Genomic DNA, 20,995 nt, shown 5'->3' with positions numbered 1-20,995 from the left:
TAAACAGGATGTGTCACAAGAAATATTTCCTTAGCAATTCAAAGTATTAATGCTACTGTAAAGCACAATGTACAATTACCTAGAACACAGCACTTTAAATGCACAGTTTTGGTCCCTGAAGTGAGATATTTATTTGTAACAGATGCTGTTAGGACAGCAGGAAGAATGAAGAGCCGATTTGATATATAGGATATTTATTTAATGGTTTCAGATGAAGGAATAATCTGCCTGATGCAGTACTCCTTTTCCTGCTTCAAGTCCCTTTCTGAGGGAATAATTTTGGATACTTTTTTAACTCTATGATCTTAGAGGTGCTTTTCAACCTCAATGATTCTGTGATTCTAATAAAAAATTTGCACGGGCTACGGGGAATGGGATGAGGAGTGCTAGCTGGCTGCTGCTCCAAAGCAGCCTCTGAAATACATCTTCCTTCTTCTCCCTTTCCTGAAGGGAGGATCAAAATCCATTTGAGGGTCTGTAGTAGCTTTTTTTAGTAGCAGGTGAATGCAGCCCAAGCATAAATTGCATTCATTGAGGTCAAACCCTGAAAACCCCTAGTGTTGCTATACAGAAACTGGATAAAAACAGAAGCTGCATAAAAAGAATGCCTTGTTCATGTACTACAGCACCATCTGCTGACCTCTCCCAAGGCTCTGTTTCTGTTCTGGGTTGCTTCAGAATGAACTCACCCTTTTACATGTGTCTTACGAAGACTTGTTAGACTTTGAGAAGATCAGAGAGCAGAAGGAACTCTCTGAAGGTCCCCACAGATTTTGAGCAGCACCAGGAGCCCAGGCAGTCAGAGAGTGGCCTTGTTGTCCTCCAGTGGTCATGCTGCCTCCCACAAACACTGCTCTGGGGCCTGGCACCTGCTGAATAAGCATTGAAGAAGACATTGGCAAATGTCTTTTTGCTACTGTGGAGGAACAGCCACCAAATCTAGAGAAATCATCTTCAGTGCTCTGCAGTGAGCTGCTGGTCAAGGAAGCCATGGATTCTCTAACACCACTGAGCTCCCAGAGCAACAGGAATCCCTCTGCTTCTGCCTCCTGCAGTGCCCCTCGGACACCATGTGCATTCACTGGCCTCCATCAGTCTGTACTTTAATTAATGTCTCTTTATATTCAAATATGATCCATTGAAGCAACTATTACAAATAGAGATGGGAGCTTAGATAAGTCCCTGCCTTTCGCCCAGGCCTCTGGCAGCAGGCAGTAGCTTTATAGGGGTGGCCAGCACCCCAAAACCCACTCTCACTCTCAAGTTCTTTAATAATGGTTGATTTGGTCCATTATACAATAAATTATTTATTTAATAGACACAAAATTAAGAGATATAATATTTTAAACAGACTATTTGCTACACAGGAATAAAACAAAAAGAGCTACTAGTAGAGAACACACAGGGCATGATAGAGGTACCTATATTACAGCTAGCAAAGAAACAGTACAGCTTAAAATCCAATGTACTTACCACCTAACTGGTGGTGGGGTACACATGGAATCTTTCCTCTCAATTTCCAGGGACAGTATCTGTGGAGTCACATCTGACCTTGCAGGAGAAGATCCCCTGTATGTTCAGGGAGCGTGTAGGAGACTTCCGTCTCTGTAGAAATTTGTGTAGCTTTCATAGATTATAAAGCTGTCTCTCAGTCAGGAATTTGTAACTTATTTCCTCCCACCTGGTTTTACACTCTGTTTATTTGGAGTTGCACTCCTGGCACCAGGGATAACTCACTGCTTGACCTTTGTCTGGCCTGAGTCACCTCAGTTCTTCGTGGAGGGGGAGAAGGATGTCCAGAGCTGTGCACCAGGTGCTGGAAAGGCCAGATAAACTTTTCTGTGGTAGGGGGACTGTCCTGCCTCAGCTACCATCATGCTGTTTTGCATGGTCCTTTGTCTTGCTCTGTTTTCTCTTGGAGACAGACTGGGATCATTGCATGGAGCCCACTGCAACAAAAAGTGGTTTTACCCATGAAAATATCTGGGTGACTTCTACTGGGTCTCTGTCTCCTGTTCCAGAGCTTCTGCTAAAGGCAGAGTTTCTGTTAAATCAGCCTTGATTAATCAATACAGAAATCACTTGGAAGTGGAGCCTTTGAAAGCCAAACTCAATTAGTCCCCTTACTTCAAGAAATGTTCTTATTTTAAACAAGTCATGGCTGAGAAGATCAAAGATGTATTCTATTTTAAAAAGCAGGTTTTCCAGAAGAATTTACAAGCTTCAACTCTAATGCTGTGTGGCTCCAAAAGGTGGAATCACATGTGCTTGGTTTCATGAAGCAATACAGTTTTCTCTAGGCCTGGTGGATTGGTGATCCTATTTATGGAGTTTCTTTTGGTGTGGGTTTTTACACCTGCAGATTTTCTTTGCAAAATAAATATATTATTGAGAAACACAGGTGATCAGCTGTTTTCTCCCTGCAGCTGCCATGTTCCTGCTGTGTGCTGTGAAAGTGCCAGAGGCTGTTTCTGACATGCTGATGTCCGAATTTCATCACCCAGAAACAGTGCAAAGACTGAATGCCATCCTTAAATTTCACACACTCTGGAGGTTCAGATATCAAGTGTGGCCAAGGATGGAAGAGGGAGCACAGCAGATCTTCAAGGTACATAAGACACATGAAGCTTAATGATGATATTTACAGCTTGCCTTATGGGATAGATGTTTAATGACAGCCTGCCATGAAATTTCCTGAAACTCTGTTTAGGGAAAAACATGTTTGTATAACTCTCAGTAGTAGGGGAGGTGATATGGAGAAGTCCTGTATAAAATAAGAAGAATAAAATGGGGACTCAGGTCAGGAAATAGGAGAGAAGATGAGTGTCATACATGTTGCTACAGTCCAGTGAGATACTGAGGTGGGAAAAATTGGCAGAGTTAATTTATGCCTTGGGTACTTGTGCTCATGTTCAATTAACAATACTGACAATAATAGTTTGCTGTAACAAAATGTCTTTCATGGTTTTGTTTAGATTCCTCCTCCAAGTATAAACTTCACTCTGCCTTCTCCTGTGCTGGGGATGCCATCTGTGCCAATGTTTGACCCTCCCTGGGTCCCTCAGTGCAGTGGGAGTGTGCAGGACCCTATAAATGAAGATCAGTCGGTAAGCAGACATCCTGAGAGTAAGCACTGATTCTTCTCTGGAGACGTGTGGGGTAAATTTAGCCAAAAGATGTGGATTAACTCTGAGATTGTTGGGAAAAAAATCTAGTATAATCAGTGTAGAACACAGAATTTTCTACATGGGCATCAAGCTTTTCTGTTTGTTCACTGAGGTACTGCACGGCATCTCATATCCCTCTGAGAGGCACTGACTTAGATCTTAGGAGCACACAGCTGCTCTCTCTCCAAGAGGAGATTTTTTTCACTAGAACTGCCTGAGAGACAGTTTAGTCTGCACTGGTTCCTATGGTGTCTCCTGGGAGGAGTTTGCACCAAAGCTCATTGTAGGTTTAGTTCCAATAATTCTCCTGCTGAATCTCTGTTCAGCTGGCACCAGACTGATTTATATTTAGCAGCTGAGCTGCTGAACGTCGCTGAGGTGAAGCCTTTGTCAGAAAATCTGTGTGCACCTTACCTAACAGCTTCAGGCTGTGTTTCTTCTCTCTTGCTCCCAACAGAAGTCCTTTTCTGCCCGAGCTGTGTCCCGTTCCCATCAGCGAGCGGAGCATATCCTGAAGAACCTGCAGCAGGAGGAAGAGAAGAAGCGCCTGGGCAGGGAAGCCAGTCTCATCACTGCCATCCCCATCACTCAGGAGGCCTGCTACGAGCCATCCTGTACACCAAGCTCGGAGCAGGAAGAAGAAGGTGTGCTCTGGGCCCCAGGAACTGCATTCCAGCAACCTGAGAGCATTTCCCACAAACACAGAGCACTGCTTAGGGCAGCGATGTCCAGGAAAATTGATTCTTAGTGTTAGGAAGGTCCCAACCCACATCCAGTTGTTGAAGAGTCCAAGTCATTGAGAAACAGTGTGTTTGAAAATTATAGAGCACTGCTTAGGGCAGTGATGTCCAGGAAAATTGATTTTTAGTGTTAGGAATGTCCCAACCACGTCCAGTTGTTGAAGAGTCCAAGTCATTGAGAAAAATTGTATTTGAAAATTAGTACCAAAAAAGGGACAAAACCTTGGATATATTGAGTTCTTAGTGGGTGATAAAGACACTGACCCCATCTGCCCCAACTTCAGTGGAACTTGCCAGTCTTTAACATCTCAAAGCTCCCAGTTTATTGCAGGATTTAACACAAGAGAATATGCAACACTAGGAATGAAATCCATCTTTCCTAACTTTAAATCCTTAATAATTAAAGGGTGGGAGGAATTGCTTTTTGGCTGTATCTGTCTTAAGGAACAGAACTTAGGATACACTGAATTGCCCCTGGGGTTTTCTACCTTTGTGGTGAATATTGGGGGAGCCCAGGAGACCAGATCAAGCTCAGTACCAAACTTTGAGTCAGCCAAAGTTGCATGACACGAGTCCCAATAAGCTTAATCTGTGGGTGAGGAGTTTTACTGGCCCAGGCTAACAGAGCACAAAGACTTCATTAAAGGCATTCCAAGGTGTGTGCCATTAGGTGAGTAGAGAGTAGATGAGATCTCAGCATACTCTGGGAAATCTGTGAGCAGAAATCCTAGTTCTTAAGAAAAACTGAGCACCAGCAACAATGATGGCTAACAGGGAGTGGATGAAAAGAAGTATACAGAAGATTTTCCAGGGGCTTTTTCAGGTTTTTTTTCCTGTGTTCTTCCAGTGCATTTTCCAGGATTTTTCCAGAGGTTTTCCAGGATTTTTCCAGATTTTTTTTCCAGGGTTCATAGGGTTTTTCCCCGGGATTTTTCCAGGGTTTTTCCAGAGTTTTTTCCAGTGTTTTTCCAGGGCTTTTTCCAGGTTTTTTTCAGTTTTTTTTGGAAGGGATTTTTCCTGTGGTTTTTTTTCCAGAGGTTTTTCCAGGATTTTTCTAGAGTTTTATTTTCCCAGGTTTATTGGGTTTTTTCCAGTGGTTTTTTTCAGGGTTTTTCCAGGGCTTTTTCCGGGGATTTTTTTAGGGTTTTCTCTGTTAAAATGTGATGCACCAGAGCACTGAACACTCTTATGCACCAGTGTTCTGCTGTTTCCCAAAGCATGAGCAAATCACCTCTCTTATCATCTTTACAGCTTTTAAATTGTGTCTCCTGGCACATCTACCTGACTTGACTTTTCAATGTTCTGATTGGGTTGCAATTGCCGTCCTTCAAAAACTTCCTTGAAGCCTGCTGGCTGGATCTGGATTGACATTTCCTGTTCTCTTTGTCAGTAGAAGAAGTTGCCAACCTGGCCTCCCGGCGCCTGTCTGTGAGCCCGTCCTGCACCTCCAGCACCTCCCACAGGAATTATTCCTTCCGCCGTGGCTCTGTGTGGTCGGTGCGCTCAGCAGTCAGTGCAGAAGGTGGGTGACTTCACTTTGCAGCATTCCCTCCTAGGATTTCATTCACTGGAAGCCTTTCCTGTTGACCCATAAAGCTCTGGTGTTCCCTTTTGCCAAATAGATTCCCAAGCCTGAGCTCCTTTATAATAAATTACTGCCCTTCATTATTTTATTCATCCCTGCTGCCTCTTGCCTCTCATGTTCTGCTTGGAGAGTAGTGCTACAGGGAGCACTCTAGCTGAAAAAAAGAGATTTTAGCAAAAGGAATTGGGTTGCCTACAAGAAAAAAATGTAAATTGAAAAATGACATACTTGCAGTGAAAATTCTTGATCAAGAAATTGGCCGGAGGCTCCATTTGTACTTGGTGATCGCAGCAAACCTGTCTTGCCTGTGCAGTGAACAGTGTTCTGATCTTTGCTCTGCTTGTACAGCCGCTAACATAAATGTTTGTCTAACCTGCCTGGATAGTAGCACAGTGCATTCCCTAACTCCTCTTCCTCTCACTGCTCCAGATGAAGAACACACTACGGAGCACACTCCAAACCACCACGTGCCCCAGCCACCCCAGGCTGTGTTTCCAGCATGCATCTGTGCAGCAGTGCTCCCCATTGTCCATCTGATGGAAGATGGAGAAGTCCGGGAGGATGGAGTAGCTGGTATTGACCTCGTTTAAACTTCAAGGCATTGTTGCTTAAGGGTGGCAGAACCTGTTTCAAAGCTGTTTGAATGCAGATTTACAGTAGAAATGTATCTTTGTAAGGTTTTTCCTTTTTATTTTCTATATAATTTGTGTTTGGCATTGAGGGACTTTTGCCCTTTCAGGACCCTAAAAAAGCCCCTAATTCAAAAGAAATATTGCAAAGCTAAAAAAATCTAGTGGGGGGGATACAAGGATGGTAAGAAGCCTAACACAAGTGTTCTTTGAGGAGGAATTGTAGGAGCTGGGCTTGTTTGGTGTGATTCAAAGGAAACAGAGAGAAGAGCGCTGACTGAGAGTTTTCAACTTGGGAAGTTCAGTTTAGAAATGGTGAAGGAAGTTAATCACCAGGAGCATCATTTCTGTTGATTTTCCATGCACAGGGATTATCAAGCTATGGGGTAGTCATAGGTATGGCTAACATACCCAGTGTAGGTGACAGCCCTGCTCCAAGCAGAGCTTGGACTGAAGACCTCTGCAGATCTATTCCCACTCATACTTTTGTGTTCCTATGACAAACAGAAAGCCACCTATACACAGCCTGAACATTTTGGTCATGGTCTATGATGTCTTTGTAAATTAATAGTGCATTTCCTTGTATTTGTTTTATTGAAAGTGATAATACCTGATGGGCTTGGTGGGTTGTTCTGCTTCCTTCATCTCTCACTCATCATGTCAGCTAGTTGTGGATTTAACTTCCTGTTGCATTCTGTATTCAGTTTTAGCTGTATGTAGCCAGCCATCTAAGCAATGTATGTGTGATTTTGTGATCAGGAGATGAGCACTGAAAACAAAATAATGAATAATTCTATGTTGGTTTTGACCTTCAGAGAATTGCAATTAGTTGCACTTGAGGGAGTTGATCATCAAAACAATGCCCTGCTGACTATCTAATACTGTTCACCAACACCAGATCAAATCATTCTATGAATCACCATGAAATTGAACTTATGTGCATGAACAAAAACAAGTACATGAATTTATATCTCTCTGTTGCTGGATTTTTTTCCATCTGGAGTTAAGAACCCAATCAATTATTTCTTTATCATTCCTTAACAGTTGTGAAGTGCTTCATGTAATATCACCAGTAGTTAGGGAAGGTTCAAATAGTAGACCTGTGATTATTATTACTGGGATCACTGCACTGGTTACCAGGAATTCCAGTGCATCAAATGGTGTGTTGGGTGTTCAGTATAAAATATAACCAAGGAAGGAAGAAGACTAGGAAGGTTTCTTTAAGTATAGCAGTTCATGGCTTTTCCAAGAGATGGTTCTGACCTGGTTTCCTTTTTCTCTCCCAGTCAGTGCTGTTGCCCAGCAGGTCCTGTGGAACTGCTTGATTGAGGACCCCTCTACAGTTCTGCGGCACTTCCTGGAGAAGCTCACCATCAGCAATCGACAGGTACCCTCTGCCCCTCCCAGCAGGGACACAGCTCCTCAGGGCAGGGGAGCACAGCTGCCAGCACAGGCACTCCAGGGACACCACTGGAGAAAGAACACTCGCTGTTATAATGCAGCATGCCATCACTTGGCTTCAGTCTTTGTCCCCTGATGTAAACAGGACACAGCTGATTTATCAGCACTAAGCAAAGCTTTTGCTCCCAGCCAAGCTTTGAGCAGCTGTTTAGGGAACATGGCATAGGCAGTATTGCCTTCACTCGTGCCACTCTATTCAGGTTCTCTGTGGCTCATTAGACTGCTTCCAAGATTTATGGAAGAAAAGCATGCTGCTTCTGACTGTGTAGAAGGCAGGGAGACTCTCCATATCACTTTCTCAACTGCATCTTTGGTGTATGACATCAATGGTATCACTGGCCTCAGCTTTCAAGCCACTACCTAAGAACTGACTCTGAAATAAATATTAAACCTGAGAAATGTCAGGAAAGGTTGTCCTTTTGTTCCTTGAGCAAGCCAAGGTGTTGGTGGATTTACTATTCCTGAGACTTCTCAGCCATTGCTCACAAAGCTTTCATTTAAGGTCAGAACGTCGTGTTTGTTCCACAGAACTTTTTGAGTTGGAAGCAACCTTAAATATCACCTACTTCCAGCCCCCCACTGCTGGCAGGGATACCTTTTACTGCACCAGGCTGCTCAAACCTGTGGTCACCAGTTGTGGTGGTGTTTTGAGGGTCCCCAGGATGAGGTGAGAGATGAATTGACTCTGAAGTTCTCAGAAGGCTGATTTATTATTTTATGATGTGATATTATATTATATACTAAAAAAAATTATATACTAAAATTATACTAAAGAAAGAGAAAGGATACATCAGAAGGCTAGACAAAATTGATAATAAAAACCCATGACTGACCAGAGAGTCCAACACAGCTGGACTGGGATTGGTCATTAAGTAAAAACAATTCACATTCTGGGTAAACAATTCTCCAAATCACATTCCAGAGGAGCAAAACATGGAGAAGCTGAGGCTTCTCATCTTGCCAGGAGAAGAAATCCTGGTGAAGGGATTTTTCAGAAACTATCATGGTGACACAAATTCCCTCTGAATTTCCCCTTAAACACTTCCAGGGATGGGGCATCCACACCATCTCTGGTCAGAGAGGTTGTTTGTTCAGTGCCTTGAGAAGAAAGCTGTCATCTGCCCAGCCTCAGAGGCCTCTGAGCCATTGCATTGTTGTTTCATCATCTCTTCATACCACCACAAGTACAGGACACAGAGAACAGGTGTATTTCCCTACAGGTGTATCCCTGGCATGGACGGTCCTGTGCATATCCATGCCTACAACACTGGCTCAAACCTGCTGTGGGGTTGGAGGATAGGGGCCATAGAAGCCATTTGTGATACCATCTGTCTCTCTTCAGCTGACAATGAGATTCTGCCCCTTCTATAATCCCTTCACACCATGAGGAATTTTTAGCCAACGTTTAAGGCAGGCACTCTCCAGAAGAAGGAAAGATGGATTCTGCCCACTCCTCCCACCCCACAGCCACAGCTGTTGAGGTGAGATGAACCAGAGCTCACAGATCATCTGGGATAATCACAGGGACAGCAGTGCACAGTCAGTAGTGTTACAGTCAGCACAAATGGCAACAGGAGGTACAGGCCTCTCTGAGCTAAAATGGGAAAGACACTGGCCTGGGTGCAGTGCCCTGGGACTTATTTTGCAATATGTGGGAGCAGTCACAGGTGCAGAGTTTTACTTCATGTGCTGAGAGACAAAGCTGAAAAAGGGACTATGGAAAAATGGGGAGAAACAAAGCAAAAAAGGACAAAATGGAGAAACCTGCTCTTCACTTTTTGGTGGGAAGAAAAAACTTTTGCTTTTCTTCCAGGATGAGCTGATGTATATGCTGAGGAAGCTTTTGTTGAATATTGGAGACTTTCCTGCCCAGACATCTCATATCCTCTTTAACTACTTGGTGAGTAGCTTGTGGGCCCACTGTGCAGCCCAGAATCTCTGCTCTGCCTTCATGTGTGCAATAAATGCACTCAGTTTTTCTTATGTAGCTCACACTTGCTCCTGGTTGTGGGTGCAAGCCACCAGGCTTCCACGAGCCTTTCTGGCCTTCTGGGGAGAGAAAAAGAAACCCTTCTCTTTTCATTAAATCCCTAAGCAACCTGTCATGGATTTCTGAACTGAACCTGGCCTAATGAGTTGAAGACAATTAGAAGGGTCCCGGCACCAGAAACCTTTAATTATTTTACTTAATTTGGGTTCAGAAAGTGCTTTGCTGATAGACAGTCCTCTTGGAGCAGATCTAGCAACTTCTTTCAAGACTGTGGACAAATGTAGTTAGGAGGTGAAGCAGACAAGGTGTATGCTTCTCCAGAGAGCCCTCTGTGGTTGGTGAGTTGTCTACATGGCAGCACAAAAAATATGAACTCTTTAACTGCAGACGTTCTCCCTTCTCCTCCTCTGCAGTGGTGCTTTAAGCTATACTGCAAGAGTACATTTTGCACCCAATCCTCATGATGTCTAGAAAAAAAAGGAAGAATATTACAGGCAGATTGTTCTTTAATACATATAAAATTTCAGGATGAAAGTTTAATGAGTTTATCCCTCTGAATGAAGAATGGTAGAACAATACTGTTATTCTGTGTTACAGAACATTCTGTGTTCTGTTAGACAATGCTCTGCACAGTTAAAAGAGTGTGTACAACCTGATACTCCTCTTTCTCATTCCCTGCAGGTAGGATTGATCATGTATTTTGTACGGACTCCGTGTGAATGGGGCATGGATGCCATTTCTGCCACTCTCACCTTCCTTTGGGAAGTGGTGGGTTATGTTGAAGGCCTCTTCTTCAAGGATCTCAAACAGACCATGAAGAAGGAACAGTGTGAAGTGAAGCTGCTGGTGACTGCCTCAATGCCAGGTATAAGAAATAAGTCTTTAAATTTCCTTCACTTCCAAGTTTATGGCCCACTTTACCAAAAGTAAGATACATCAGAACTGGATCAGAAAAAAACCTGTTACAAATGGCTGCATACTTTAAGGCAATTTTCCTTCAGTTGAATGGTCAGTCAGTAAATTCTACTGCTGATTTCTTGAAATTCAGAAAGCCACTTTAAGAGCTCTAAAAGAAGCAAAGGAATTGGAACAGTATTTCAACCCAGAGCTTTGTGCCAATTGGGCTGTGAAAGGCTGGAGGAGCATAATTGTAAAACACTATCACTCAGGCTCGAGATATCTTGCTGATAAACAGGTTTGACCTTTGGCTTGTTTCTTCCTTAGAGCTGACAGCTGCTGCTAAAGTCAGCTCATCCTTTAAGAACAGATCAAGTTCTTATCAAACTGTGGAAGTGGGAGAATATGTTAACACTGCTTAATGGTTCCAGACAGGACTGGCTTAGTCTGCCTGCAAAATGATTTTGAATGAATTTCAAGTACCACTCTTCCTCCATGGGCAGTCTCTTGAAATGGAGTTAATTAAAGAGGCCAGGGTGAATGCAACAATTTTTCTTCCTCCAGGCACAAAAACCCTCGTTGTGCACGGACAGAATGAATGTGACATCCCAACACAGTTACCAGTTCATGAGGACACACAGTTTGAGGCTCTGCTGAAGGTAGGAGTGAGTGTTTGGGCTGCACAAACTTACATTTACTTGCCAACCTGTATGCCAGCAATCCATTCTGCCTGATCATCCTGTCCCAGGGTCAGGGAGGGAAATTCTGCTCACAGGGATGTCTGTGTCCCTGTGAGGGAAGCTTGGTTGCAATAAACAGGATCCCACATTTAAGGGTATTAGAAATGCTCTGAACTCACAGAAAATCCCAAACCTCACAAATGCAACTACATTTGGAGACACTGCAGCTTGTTGGGTATTTGCTGTATACTTTTGATAAATACACAAATCATTTAAATGTTTGGTTTTATCAGCACTAGAGAGGAGAGATTGATCGAGATCAGAGTGAAAATGATGGCTCAGTAGCCACAACAATATTTTGCTATCCAGGAGCTGTGCAGTCACTTTCTGCCAAAAATTTCCTGAGTGATTTTAATTGAGCCACATAGGAAACAGATTTGTAAAAGCCTTCAGTTTGTCTGACTGTGTTAAATTTTACTGGGAATCACATCTCAGTGTTTTGAAGTGCCAGAACTTCAGCATCTCTGCATATCACCTATCACTAAATCTTGATAAATACCCAGGCCCATATGGCTCATACAGTCAGACAAATATGTGTGGTATCAAGACATGAAGATAATTAACACCAGTCTTCAGGATTGTGAGGTCAGCATGCCTTGATTATCACAAACATACTCGGGTACTTCATGATTAAAAAAGGAAATAAATAATTAAAGCCACAAGAGTGTGCCAGTCTGATTGAGGCATGCATGTTTGTGCCTTTAGAGATTATTAGATGGATATTCTTCTTTTGGATGTTGTGGTATTTGTACAAAACAACTAAAAAGTAACAGGATATTTTGATTTCTTTCTTTTCAGGAGTGTTTGGAGTTTTTTAACATACCTGAAACTCAATCTTCTCATTATTTTTTAATGGATAAGCGTTGGAATCTCATTCATTACAACAAGGTGAGGCAAAGATCAAGTCCGTGTGACTTTTCATCTTGCTTCTTTTTAAACATCAGGGTTATCTAAAGGAGAACAAACAGCCTATAAATAGAGTTGTGTCCTGTGAGCATCACATCTTTAGCTGTGTGTGTGAAAGATTGGAATTTGAGAGAAGAGGGAGAGGCAGAGGACAAGAATGTCTAATTTTCTTAGAACAGATCAAATTTCTCTTCTGTTTGTACTCTTTCATGATGTCTGACACTGTCTGAAAGCCCCTGCCCTTCAGGAAGGGCTAAAGAGCCCTTTTTTCCATTCTGTTGAGCGATGCCATAGTGATTACATTTGTTTAAAACACACTTTTTTCCCTTTCTTGGCAGACCTATGTCCGTGATATTTATCCTTTCCGGAGGTCAGTTTCTCCCCAGCTCAACCTGGTGCAGATGCATCCAGAGAAGGGTCAAGAGCTCATTCAGAAACAGGTAATTCACTGTCACCAAATACCTCTAACCAGAAACAAACCCTGAAAATAATTTTTTTTCCCTTTTAAATTCTTTCTCTCATGCTGCATGCAGATCAAGAGCTTTGCTGGAGAAGTAGCAATCAGGGTGAAATCTGCCTTGGGGCCACATATTCTGTACATTATTGCAGGAAGATTAGAGTGGGATGTGAATTTCCCCCTCCCCAACTCTGTCCAGACAGTTTCCTTTTAGGTGGATCCTTTTGCAGAAAATTTAAAAAAGGACGTGCAGGAATGTGCTTAAGCATTATGCATTTAGTATTAACAGTTGTGTTTTTGTAGCCAAAAATCAGCTATTGTAGTTGTGTTCTTACTGAGAGTAGGAAAATACCATCATGAGTGGTTATAACAGGCAGCTATAAAGCTGCTTAAGAGCTACTAGCAGCTAAAATAATGGAAAATAAAGTCAATGCCATCTCATATGTGTGTGGCACAGAATAGGACAATATTTCATGTGCTGCATCTGTCAGTAGAAAGTCAATAAAAATCTGAAATTACTTGGGATCGACTTGACTGCTTCTCTGACAGAAATTACTCTGGTTCTAGGAGGTGTCCCACAAATAAATGAATTTAATACACTCTACGTGATCCAAAAACATTTAAATGGGCTTCACATTTTTGTCAGGGCATTATTTTGCTTTCCATATTTTTATATTTAGAGCACTTAGAGCCCAAAATATTTCTAAGGTAAAATTTGTATCGCACATCTGCTAGCCTCTCTGTAGTCATGCAAGATGTTGCTGGAAAACGTCCATCTTCAGCAAAGAAAGCAACACTGTAGTAACACCCACTGAGCAGCAAAAAAAGCACTTTTTTACTTGGAAAAGTACTTGCTTTGTTCTGCTGACTACTTTTCTTTTGCAATTATACATATACTTTCCATGGCCAGATGTCTTATGTAGATAGCAATGCCATCTTCTTGTTCACTATAGTCTAGGGCCTTGAAGAGAGGAAATAAAAACATGTGGCTTTCAGCTTGGGGTTGGTTTCTCTGGCCACCTTGGGGCTTACATTGATCTACAGAAAAACCCATGGCAAAGATGAAAATGGTTCCATAACCACTTCAGGTCCTCCAGAAGACAGAAATGGAAGGTGTTGTTAGATCCATTTTTGCAAACACAATCCATCTTTGAGACCTGGGCTGGAGGACAGTGGCACACAAATTCTGGTGAGAGGGTGCAGCACCAGCCCTGTGAATTTCACCATGATCCTCTGAGCCATGAGTGCAGCATCCCTTGGATCAGAGCTGTCGGAACCCAAGAAATTCCTCTAGCTACCCTGGAGGACTCGAAACCCTAACAGAGCTCAAAAACATTGGCACAGAGTCAAAAACACCTGTGCCTTCAATTTTAACCCTTAGAAACAATTACCAACTTTGTACAAAGAGTTACAAACCATGAGAGTTTGAATAAAATAATAGTGAATTTATCACAAAGTAGAAAAGTAGAATTTTGGAGTTTTAGAATAAAGATTCAAGAAGCAAAATAGAAGAATTTAAGGCATGTCATATCCTTCCTCCTACTTCTTCTTAGACTCTTCTACTGTGATAGTGGCACTTCATGATTAATTTAGAGACTGCCTAACATAAGTAATAAGTATTAAAATGATTTTAAATAAAATACATGTAGTTTCTAGTATAAAAAGATAACACCACCCTGAGGGTGGTCAGTGTGCCTCAAGCCAACCTGCCAGACAGACCTCGGCAGGTCAGAGAAAAAATGTTACAGATTAAAAAAAAAATAAACAACCTTGAGAAGGAGAGCCCAAGAATCCTGTCTTCTTCCTCAATCTCGAGGCTGGGAAAAAAAGATTTTCTAACACCTCAGAGTCATCTCAACACCAGAAACCTTGTCAAGAGCAAGCCCTAGAAATGAACCTGCTGAAGTCATGGGCATTTTAAAAGTTTCTGGATTAGGCTGACGTAGATCTCTGTCTCTGTTTCCCTGCCAGGTGTTTACCCGCAAGCTGGAGGAGGTGGGGCGGGTGCTGTTCCTGATCTCACTGACCCAGAAGATCCCTCCAGCCCACAAGCAGTCCCACGTGTCCATGCTGCAGGAGGACCTGCTCCGCCTGCCCTCCTTCCCCCGCAGCGCCATCGACGCCGAGTTCTCGCTCTTCAGTGACCCCCGAGGTATGGGCCCCTGCCTGCTCTCCTGGAGGGCTGGACAAGGCACAAAGGTTTCAGTTGATGCCTCGGGGTTTAGCTTTTGTATCTTTCAGATTCTGTACTGCTTTAGTGTGTGGGTCTGGGCTTCATATAAAGGGATAGTGAGCTCTCTTCACAGAGTAGGGAGACAAAACAATTCCTTCTCAAGGACAACCGATCCAAATCTCAGGCCCAAGAGCATAAACAACATGGACTGAAGAGAGAAAAACAAGAAGAATGGGACTTCATGGGCTGGAGCTGTAATTGGACAATTAGCTCCAATATGCTAATGGCCAAAACTTCTAAAAATGTGAGATCTTGTGACCAAGCCCTCTTTTGCTTCCATCTTGGAGCCATCCAGGCAGAGCCGTGACTGTGGCTCTGGTACTGCCAGGGTGTGGCCTTTGAAGGCACTTCAATAAATATCCTCTTTATTCCTCTTAACTCTATCTAGCCTCTGTTCCAGCTCCTTAAGGCCTCACAGTGAGTGCTTCATTTGCCTTAGAAACACACAGGCTTGCAGCTTTTCTGGAAGCTGATGAATCTCTTCCTAGGGAAACTGATACAGGGCTGTTGGTTTGTAAGCACAGCAGCAGAAAAGGCTTCACTGTTGGAATTCTTCAGGCAAGGCTACTTGCTTTGGACCCAAATGAGAACAAGTTTTAATTGAGTATTAAAATTATGCATGAGACTACCTAAAAAGGATTTCTCGAAGTCCTTTGCCATCTGCTTTGAAGAAGCAGTCGACATCCAAGGAAGACTGAGCAAATTCTGCAGCAGGGATAAAGAAACAGTCCACACAGAAACTTTGCTCTGGATGTAAAGCAGGTTTTCCAGCCTGATGCTAAATAGGTTAAATAAGCCATTGTTACACAGTGGTAAGCACTGGTAAGTTCTCTACCAGCCCAAAAGGCACTTGATTTCAGAAGCATTATTGTAACCCTGCATCAGTTTCCTGTAATGTGCGGGACACGCGGACATAAAATCTGAGCATAAATCTGCACAGCCTCTGTGTGGGGCAGATGATGCATGTACAAGCTCAGGTCTTCCACTTTTTAAAGGAAGAGTGTCCAACCAGCAGATTAATGAACTGTGTGATATTTATTATTTTTCATCCTCATATTGGTGCTTTCAGTCGAGGTTTGCTGAAGCCCTGCGTGCACTTAAAGAAACACAGGATGGGTGAAATAATTTTTAAAAGGCAAAAGGATAGTCATAGGGTTGTGGTCATGGGGTTGTGGTGATGGTTGTGGTCACGGTTGTGGGATGGTTCTTTGCAGTGAGGTGAGGCTGGCTGTAGTGGACAGAGCTGGCTGCTGTTGATTGCTCTTCTCCCCTGCAGCTGGCAAAGAGCTCTTTGGTCTAGATACCCTTCAGAAAAGCTTGTGGATTAAGCTGCTGGAAGAGATGTTCCTTGGCATGCCCAGCGAGTTCCCATGGGGGGATGAGATCATGCTGTTCCTGAACGTGTTCAACGGTGCCCTGATCCTGCACCCCGAGGACAGTGCCCTGCTCAGGCAGTACGCCGCCACCGTCATCAACACGGCCGTGCACTTCAACCACCTCTTCTCCCTCAGCGGCTACCAGTGGGTGCTGCCCAGCATGCTGCAGGTGAGCCATGCCCAGGAGCAATCCCAGGGAATGCTGCCATGTCCTGCTGACAGGGGCAGCTGCAGGTCACACCTTGGCAGGAAATTCTTCCCGTGAGAAGAACTTTCCATGAGTTCTTCCCTGTGAGCGTGCTGAGGTCCTGGCAAAGGTTGCCCAGAGAAGCTGTGGCTGCCCTGTCCCTGTGAGTGTTCAAGATCAGCTTGAACAGGGCTTGGAGCAGCCTAGGATAGTGGAAGGTGTCCCTGCCCATGCCACAGGGTGGAACTGGATGGGCTTTAAAGTCCCTTACAACCATCCTGTGATTCCATGATGGAATTGACAACAGGGAAACTTTGATCTGCTGAGTCCTCATGACAGATTTTAGATTCCCCAAGAAGGCAGCAGTGGGATGGCCCAAATTAGCTTTCTATTTCCTGCTTGAGTAAATTGCTAAATTTTCTGTTCTCCTTTGTGTTAAGTAAATAAATTTCTGCTTTCCTTTCTCTGTACTTCCACACAGAAATGTGAAAATTCTGGGCAATTTTTGGACCTTGGGCATCTCTCCATAGTTTTTGCTTCAGGGATGGCTGAAGTTTAGGAAATACTTGAAATATCTGGATTTACTACTTGCTAATTGAAACTAAATTATATTCACTTTTTAAGTATGAAAGTAACTCCAAATATTTATGAAAAATTGCATGTTTTTTCTTGTGAGTGATGACAAATATTGGAAGTGTCAGAGGTGGAGTTTCTCTTCACTTCAAGATGAACAAGTGAGCTGATTTTCTTTTCCTGTTGAAAATCAGCTACTGAAAATAAAATATAAAAAATAGTTCTTTTAAACTTTAGAAAGGATTATTTCTGTAGGGCTCAAAGGCAGTATCTAAGTAGAGATTTAGTATTATAATGCAGATACAGAAAAGAAGAATCCCTATGCATGTTCATTTTCACATAGTTAACAGAGAACGATAATTAGACCCAGTGATTACTTTAGCTATCTAAACAAGCTCTGTAGTAGCTGGAAAGTTTGATATCCTGCCTTACATGATTAGCTAAGTATCAATTGGATCCAGTTAAGCAGTGCATGGGTTTAATAATGAGAAACAAGACATTTAGAAATAAAATAGCCTAAAAACATAATTTGAAGTTCTCAACAGTAACCATTCAGTCCTGCAAGGGATTCTCCCTTCATTTCCACTTCATATTGAGAGACATTAGTTTGTAATTCTTTCCTATCCTCACCATCAATTATTGTCAACTACTGAATTATTAAAATACCACTCCTGGGAGGTAAAAAAGCAATTGCAAAGAAAAGGGGCTCTCAGGCAAAGATATGGGAGAAGGAATAACAGTTCTTTATTAGGGAAGAAAATAAAAATAAAATAAACAATGCAGTAATACAAAACAACACTGCCAGAGTCAGAACAGGAGCTGACCCCCTGTGGGTCAGGGTGGTGGCACAGCCCCATCCCATGGGGGCTCAGCCCTCCTGCAGTGCCAGCTGTGGTTCTGCTGCAGCAGGATCCTGCACAAGGGGGGAGTTTTCCTCTGAAGCTCCAGGGCTGCTGGAGATGGGCCTGGGCTCCCTCTGGGAATGCAGGGGAGAAGAAAGCTGGTCCTCTGGGAGTGCAGGGGGCAAAGGCTGCTGTGCTGTTCCAAATGTCAGATTGTATCCAGGTAGGAATGCTTGGGGCTCCTCCCCTGGGCAGAGCATCTCCCAGTGGGATGGTGGAATTTTATCAGCCATGCAGGGACACTCAGTGGCCATGAACAGAAGAGATCTCCTGGAGGGAGAATGGGTTGTGGAAGAGATGAAGAAAACTGCCCAAAGAACAGAAGAGAACTGCCCCACCTCTGACAGATGGGAATGGAATACACAGCCCCAGGCAAATCTTGTACCCTAAGACACCATGAAATGCATTGCCAGGGAGGGGTGGTGCAGTCTCCATCCTTAACAGTGTGTTAGACAAACCTATCAGGAGTGCCAGTGCTGAAGTTGGTCCAGGCTGGGCTCAGGAGGTGCAGAGCTGGAGCAGAGCCTCCATGTGCTTTTCCATGTGCCCAGGTGTACTCTGACTACGAGAGCAACCCGCAGCTGCGCCAGGCCATCGAGTTCGCGTGCCGCCAGTTCTATGTCCTGCACCGCAAGCCCTTCATCCTGCAGCTCTTTGCCAGCGTGGCCCCTCTCCTGGAGTTCCCTGTGAGTCAGAGCCACCCTCCTCTCTGGGGGAAAAGCCTGTGAGTGCAGCCACTCCCCATCAGAGGTCACAAGCAGAGAGCTCTCAGTGCTGCACAGAACCAGGTCCAGATTTATTTCTGCATGCTTCTGTGCATCACTTGATGGAACAGGGTGATAAGATGGCAGGCTGCTGGTGTCCAGGCCAGTAAATGTGGTCTCACTTTAAATTTCGGTGTATAAATATATTATGAAAGACTTTTATGGCTGTTTGAAGAGTTATAATGGCTTATAACTCTTTAAATGCAAATCCGTTCTTAGAATCCAGCAATAGGAATAAAAAGCTTAATACCAAGTTTTAGGACATGTGAAGTATAAGACTAGATTAGTCATGTTTTGAAATATTCATTAATTATGTTCTAACATTTTAGGCATGTTAGTGGGGTCTTAATTTGAAGTCAGCACACCTATCTTTGTCCTTCACGTGGCAGTAAAGATCTATGTGCAGTTTACAGATCCTGCTCCCACTGTAGCATCAGTCTGTTGAGCCAAGCAAGGCTCGCTGGTTGAAAGCAATGAGTTCTTGTCGAAAACAAAGGTTGTCCACGCCTCCAGCTAAACATTCCTGGGATGACATGAATGTCTCTTGTTGGAACAGGATGCTACAAACAATGGAACCAGCAAAGGAGTGTCAGCTCAGTGCCTGTTTGACCTGCTGCAGTCTTTGGAGGGAGAGACTCCAGACATTTTGGACATCTTAGAGCTGGTGAAAGCAGAAAAGCCTCTCAAGTCATTAGGTAATAGTAAAGCACCCTTTATTCACTAATTCTGGTTTATTGTTTATTGATTCAACAGACATTTGATGCAGCATGATTTCTTCAGAGCCCTTCTCTTCTTTAGGAATGTCCTATCTGTCTCCTGTGCCTCATGGGGCTTTTAAGATTGGCTTTATCACCTTTATCACCATCATCCTTTTGATATTTTTTGCAGGAGAGGAATTAATTAATAATTTTATTGCAAAGCTACTTTTCCTGCTTAAAGCCTTCTAGTCCAAGACTAGCCTTTGGCATTTTGAATTTTAACATGTGTGAGTGAAGAATGAAGATGCCTGATAAATGGTATTATGCTGACAGGATCCGTGTCATCCTCTGCTCTGCTCCACATGGACAGGAAACAAAAGCATCCTCTCCTGTGTGCAGACTGTGACTAGCAAATGATGATGGATACAATTCAGACATCCAGCAGTGCTGAGAACCTGGGGAGGGTGTTGATTTAGCATAAACCAGAGTATATATGGCTCTATGGTGTATCCAGGGTATTCTGTCTCTTGATGTAGTCCATGCAATGCTGCATTTAAGAATTTGCCTGCTTTGTGATTTTTGCTGGTTTTTATATGAATCTTCAACTTGTTTTCCAAATTTGCACTTCTCTTAAATACTGGTTATCTTGATGCACTGTGAAGCCTGTCTGGCCTTAAAGCTTTGTAATAAAGTGGGATTTTTGATATAGAAAGTTGTAATATAAAGTAGTACGGAAACAGAAGATATTTCTTCCTCTTTGTGGATTGTCCCAAACATTTGTATAAAATCTTGGAGGTTTCTGCGGAGAACTATTAAAAACTTTGAAAATTCTCAAATATGAGTTGATGATGAGACTGTAGATGAGTATATTGTGTGTCTGGTATCTTCCATATGAAGATCAGAATTACGATTTACATGTTTTAGGACCTTAACTTTGACTTGGGCTCCTGCCCAAAGTCACTTCTGAAAACAGGACTATAGTTCTATTAAAAATATTATTCTTTCTGGTTTCTTGATGCCTGGAACTAACTATGCCCGAAGTGATATTTGTAGTATGTGACTTAAGTGCTTCTGAAACCTTTTTCTGAAATCACTAGCAAAACAGAGTCACTTCTGTGCTGGCACCCATGTGGCTATGAGTATAAAAGGACTTGATTTATAAGAAGTAAAACTACCTTCTGCCATCAGTGGTGCATCAGCATCACTTTTTGTGTGATTGGAACATCTAAGAAAACAACATAGGGAGCATAAAAATTACCATTAATTTGACACGTGTCCTTGCCATATATGAGCTTAAGACTTAGCTTTTGATGGGTGATGTTTGAAACAGGACTCTGTAGATATTTTGCTCAGCAGCAGGTGACCTGCTCAGAGCTGTTTCACCCACTGAGTTCCTGGGCAGTAGGGTTCAAGTAGGAGTGCAGCATTTGTTTCTTTTACAGAGACAGATTTTTATCTGTCCAAAAGCCTATTGGGCATTGTTAACATGAACAGCAAGCAAGAGGAGAGGAGGAAAAGGTAATGTGTTAGCTCCCTTCATACTTAGTATGATTGTGTGATAGTCCTCTCATATTGCTTTACTCCCTCAGATTTCTGCTATGGGAACGAAGATCTGACCTTCTCCATCAGTGAAGCCATCAAGCTGTGTGTGACAGTGGTGGCTTATGCTCCTGAGTCATTCAGAAGGTGA

At 43.0% G+C, this 20,995-nt stretch overlaps 1 protein-coding gene across 1 annotated transcript in view; it reads left to right on the top strand.

The window, feature by feature from the left end:
* UNC80 (unc-80 homolog, NALCN channel complex subunit) overlaps positions 1-20,995 on the top strand; it is a 124,882-nt gene that overhangs the window by 70,261 nt on the left and 33,626 nt on the right. The window contains exons 32-47 of the mRNA XM_030951955.1: positions 2,427-2,608; positions 2,976-3,107; positions 3,625-3,811; positions 5,298-5,429; positions 5,922-6,065; positions 7,408-7,508; positions 9,396-9,482; positions 10,254-10,437; positions 11,034-11,128; positions 12,008-12,097; positions 12,454-12,555; positions 14,544-14,724; positions 16,082-16,350; positions 18,395-18,529; positions 19,164-19,302; positions 20,895-20,991. Of these exons, the coding sequence (XP_030807815.1) occupies positions 2,427-2,608; positions 2,976-3,107; positions 3,625-3,811; positions 5,298-5,429; positions 5,922-6,065; positions 7,408-7,508; positions 9,396-9,482; positions 10,254-10,437; positions 11,034-11,128; positions 12,008-12,097; positions 12,454-12,555; positions 14,544-14,724; positions 16,082-16,350; positions 18,395-18,529; positions 19,164-19,302; positions 20,895-20,991 (2,257 nt within the window). The remainder of the gene's footprint in view (positions 1-2,426; positions 2,609-2,975; positions 3,108-3,624; positions 3,812-5,297; positions 5,430-5,921; positions 6,066-7,407; positions 7,509-9,395; positions 9,483-10,253; positions 10,438-11,033; positions 11,129-12,007; positions 12,098-12,453; positions 12,556-14,543; positions 14,725-16,081; positions 16,351-18,394; positions 18,530-19,163; positions 19,303-20,894; positions 20,992-20,995) is intronic.

This window comes from Camarhynchus parvulus, chromosome 7 (genome assembly GCF_901933205.1).
Source record: "Camarhynchus parvulus chromosome 7, STF_HiC, whole genome shotgun sequence".
NCBI lineage: Eukaryota > Metazoa > Chordata > Aves > Passeriformes > Thraupidae > Camarhynchus > Camarhynchus parvulus.
This window is presented reverse-complemented; position numbering and strand designations above follow the sequence as displayed.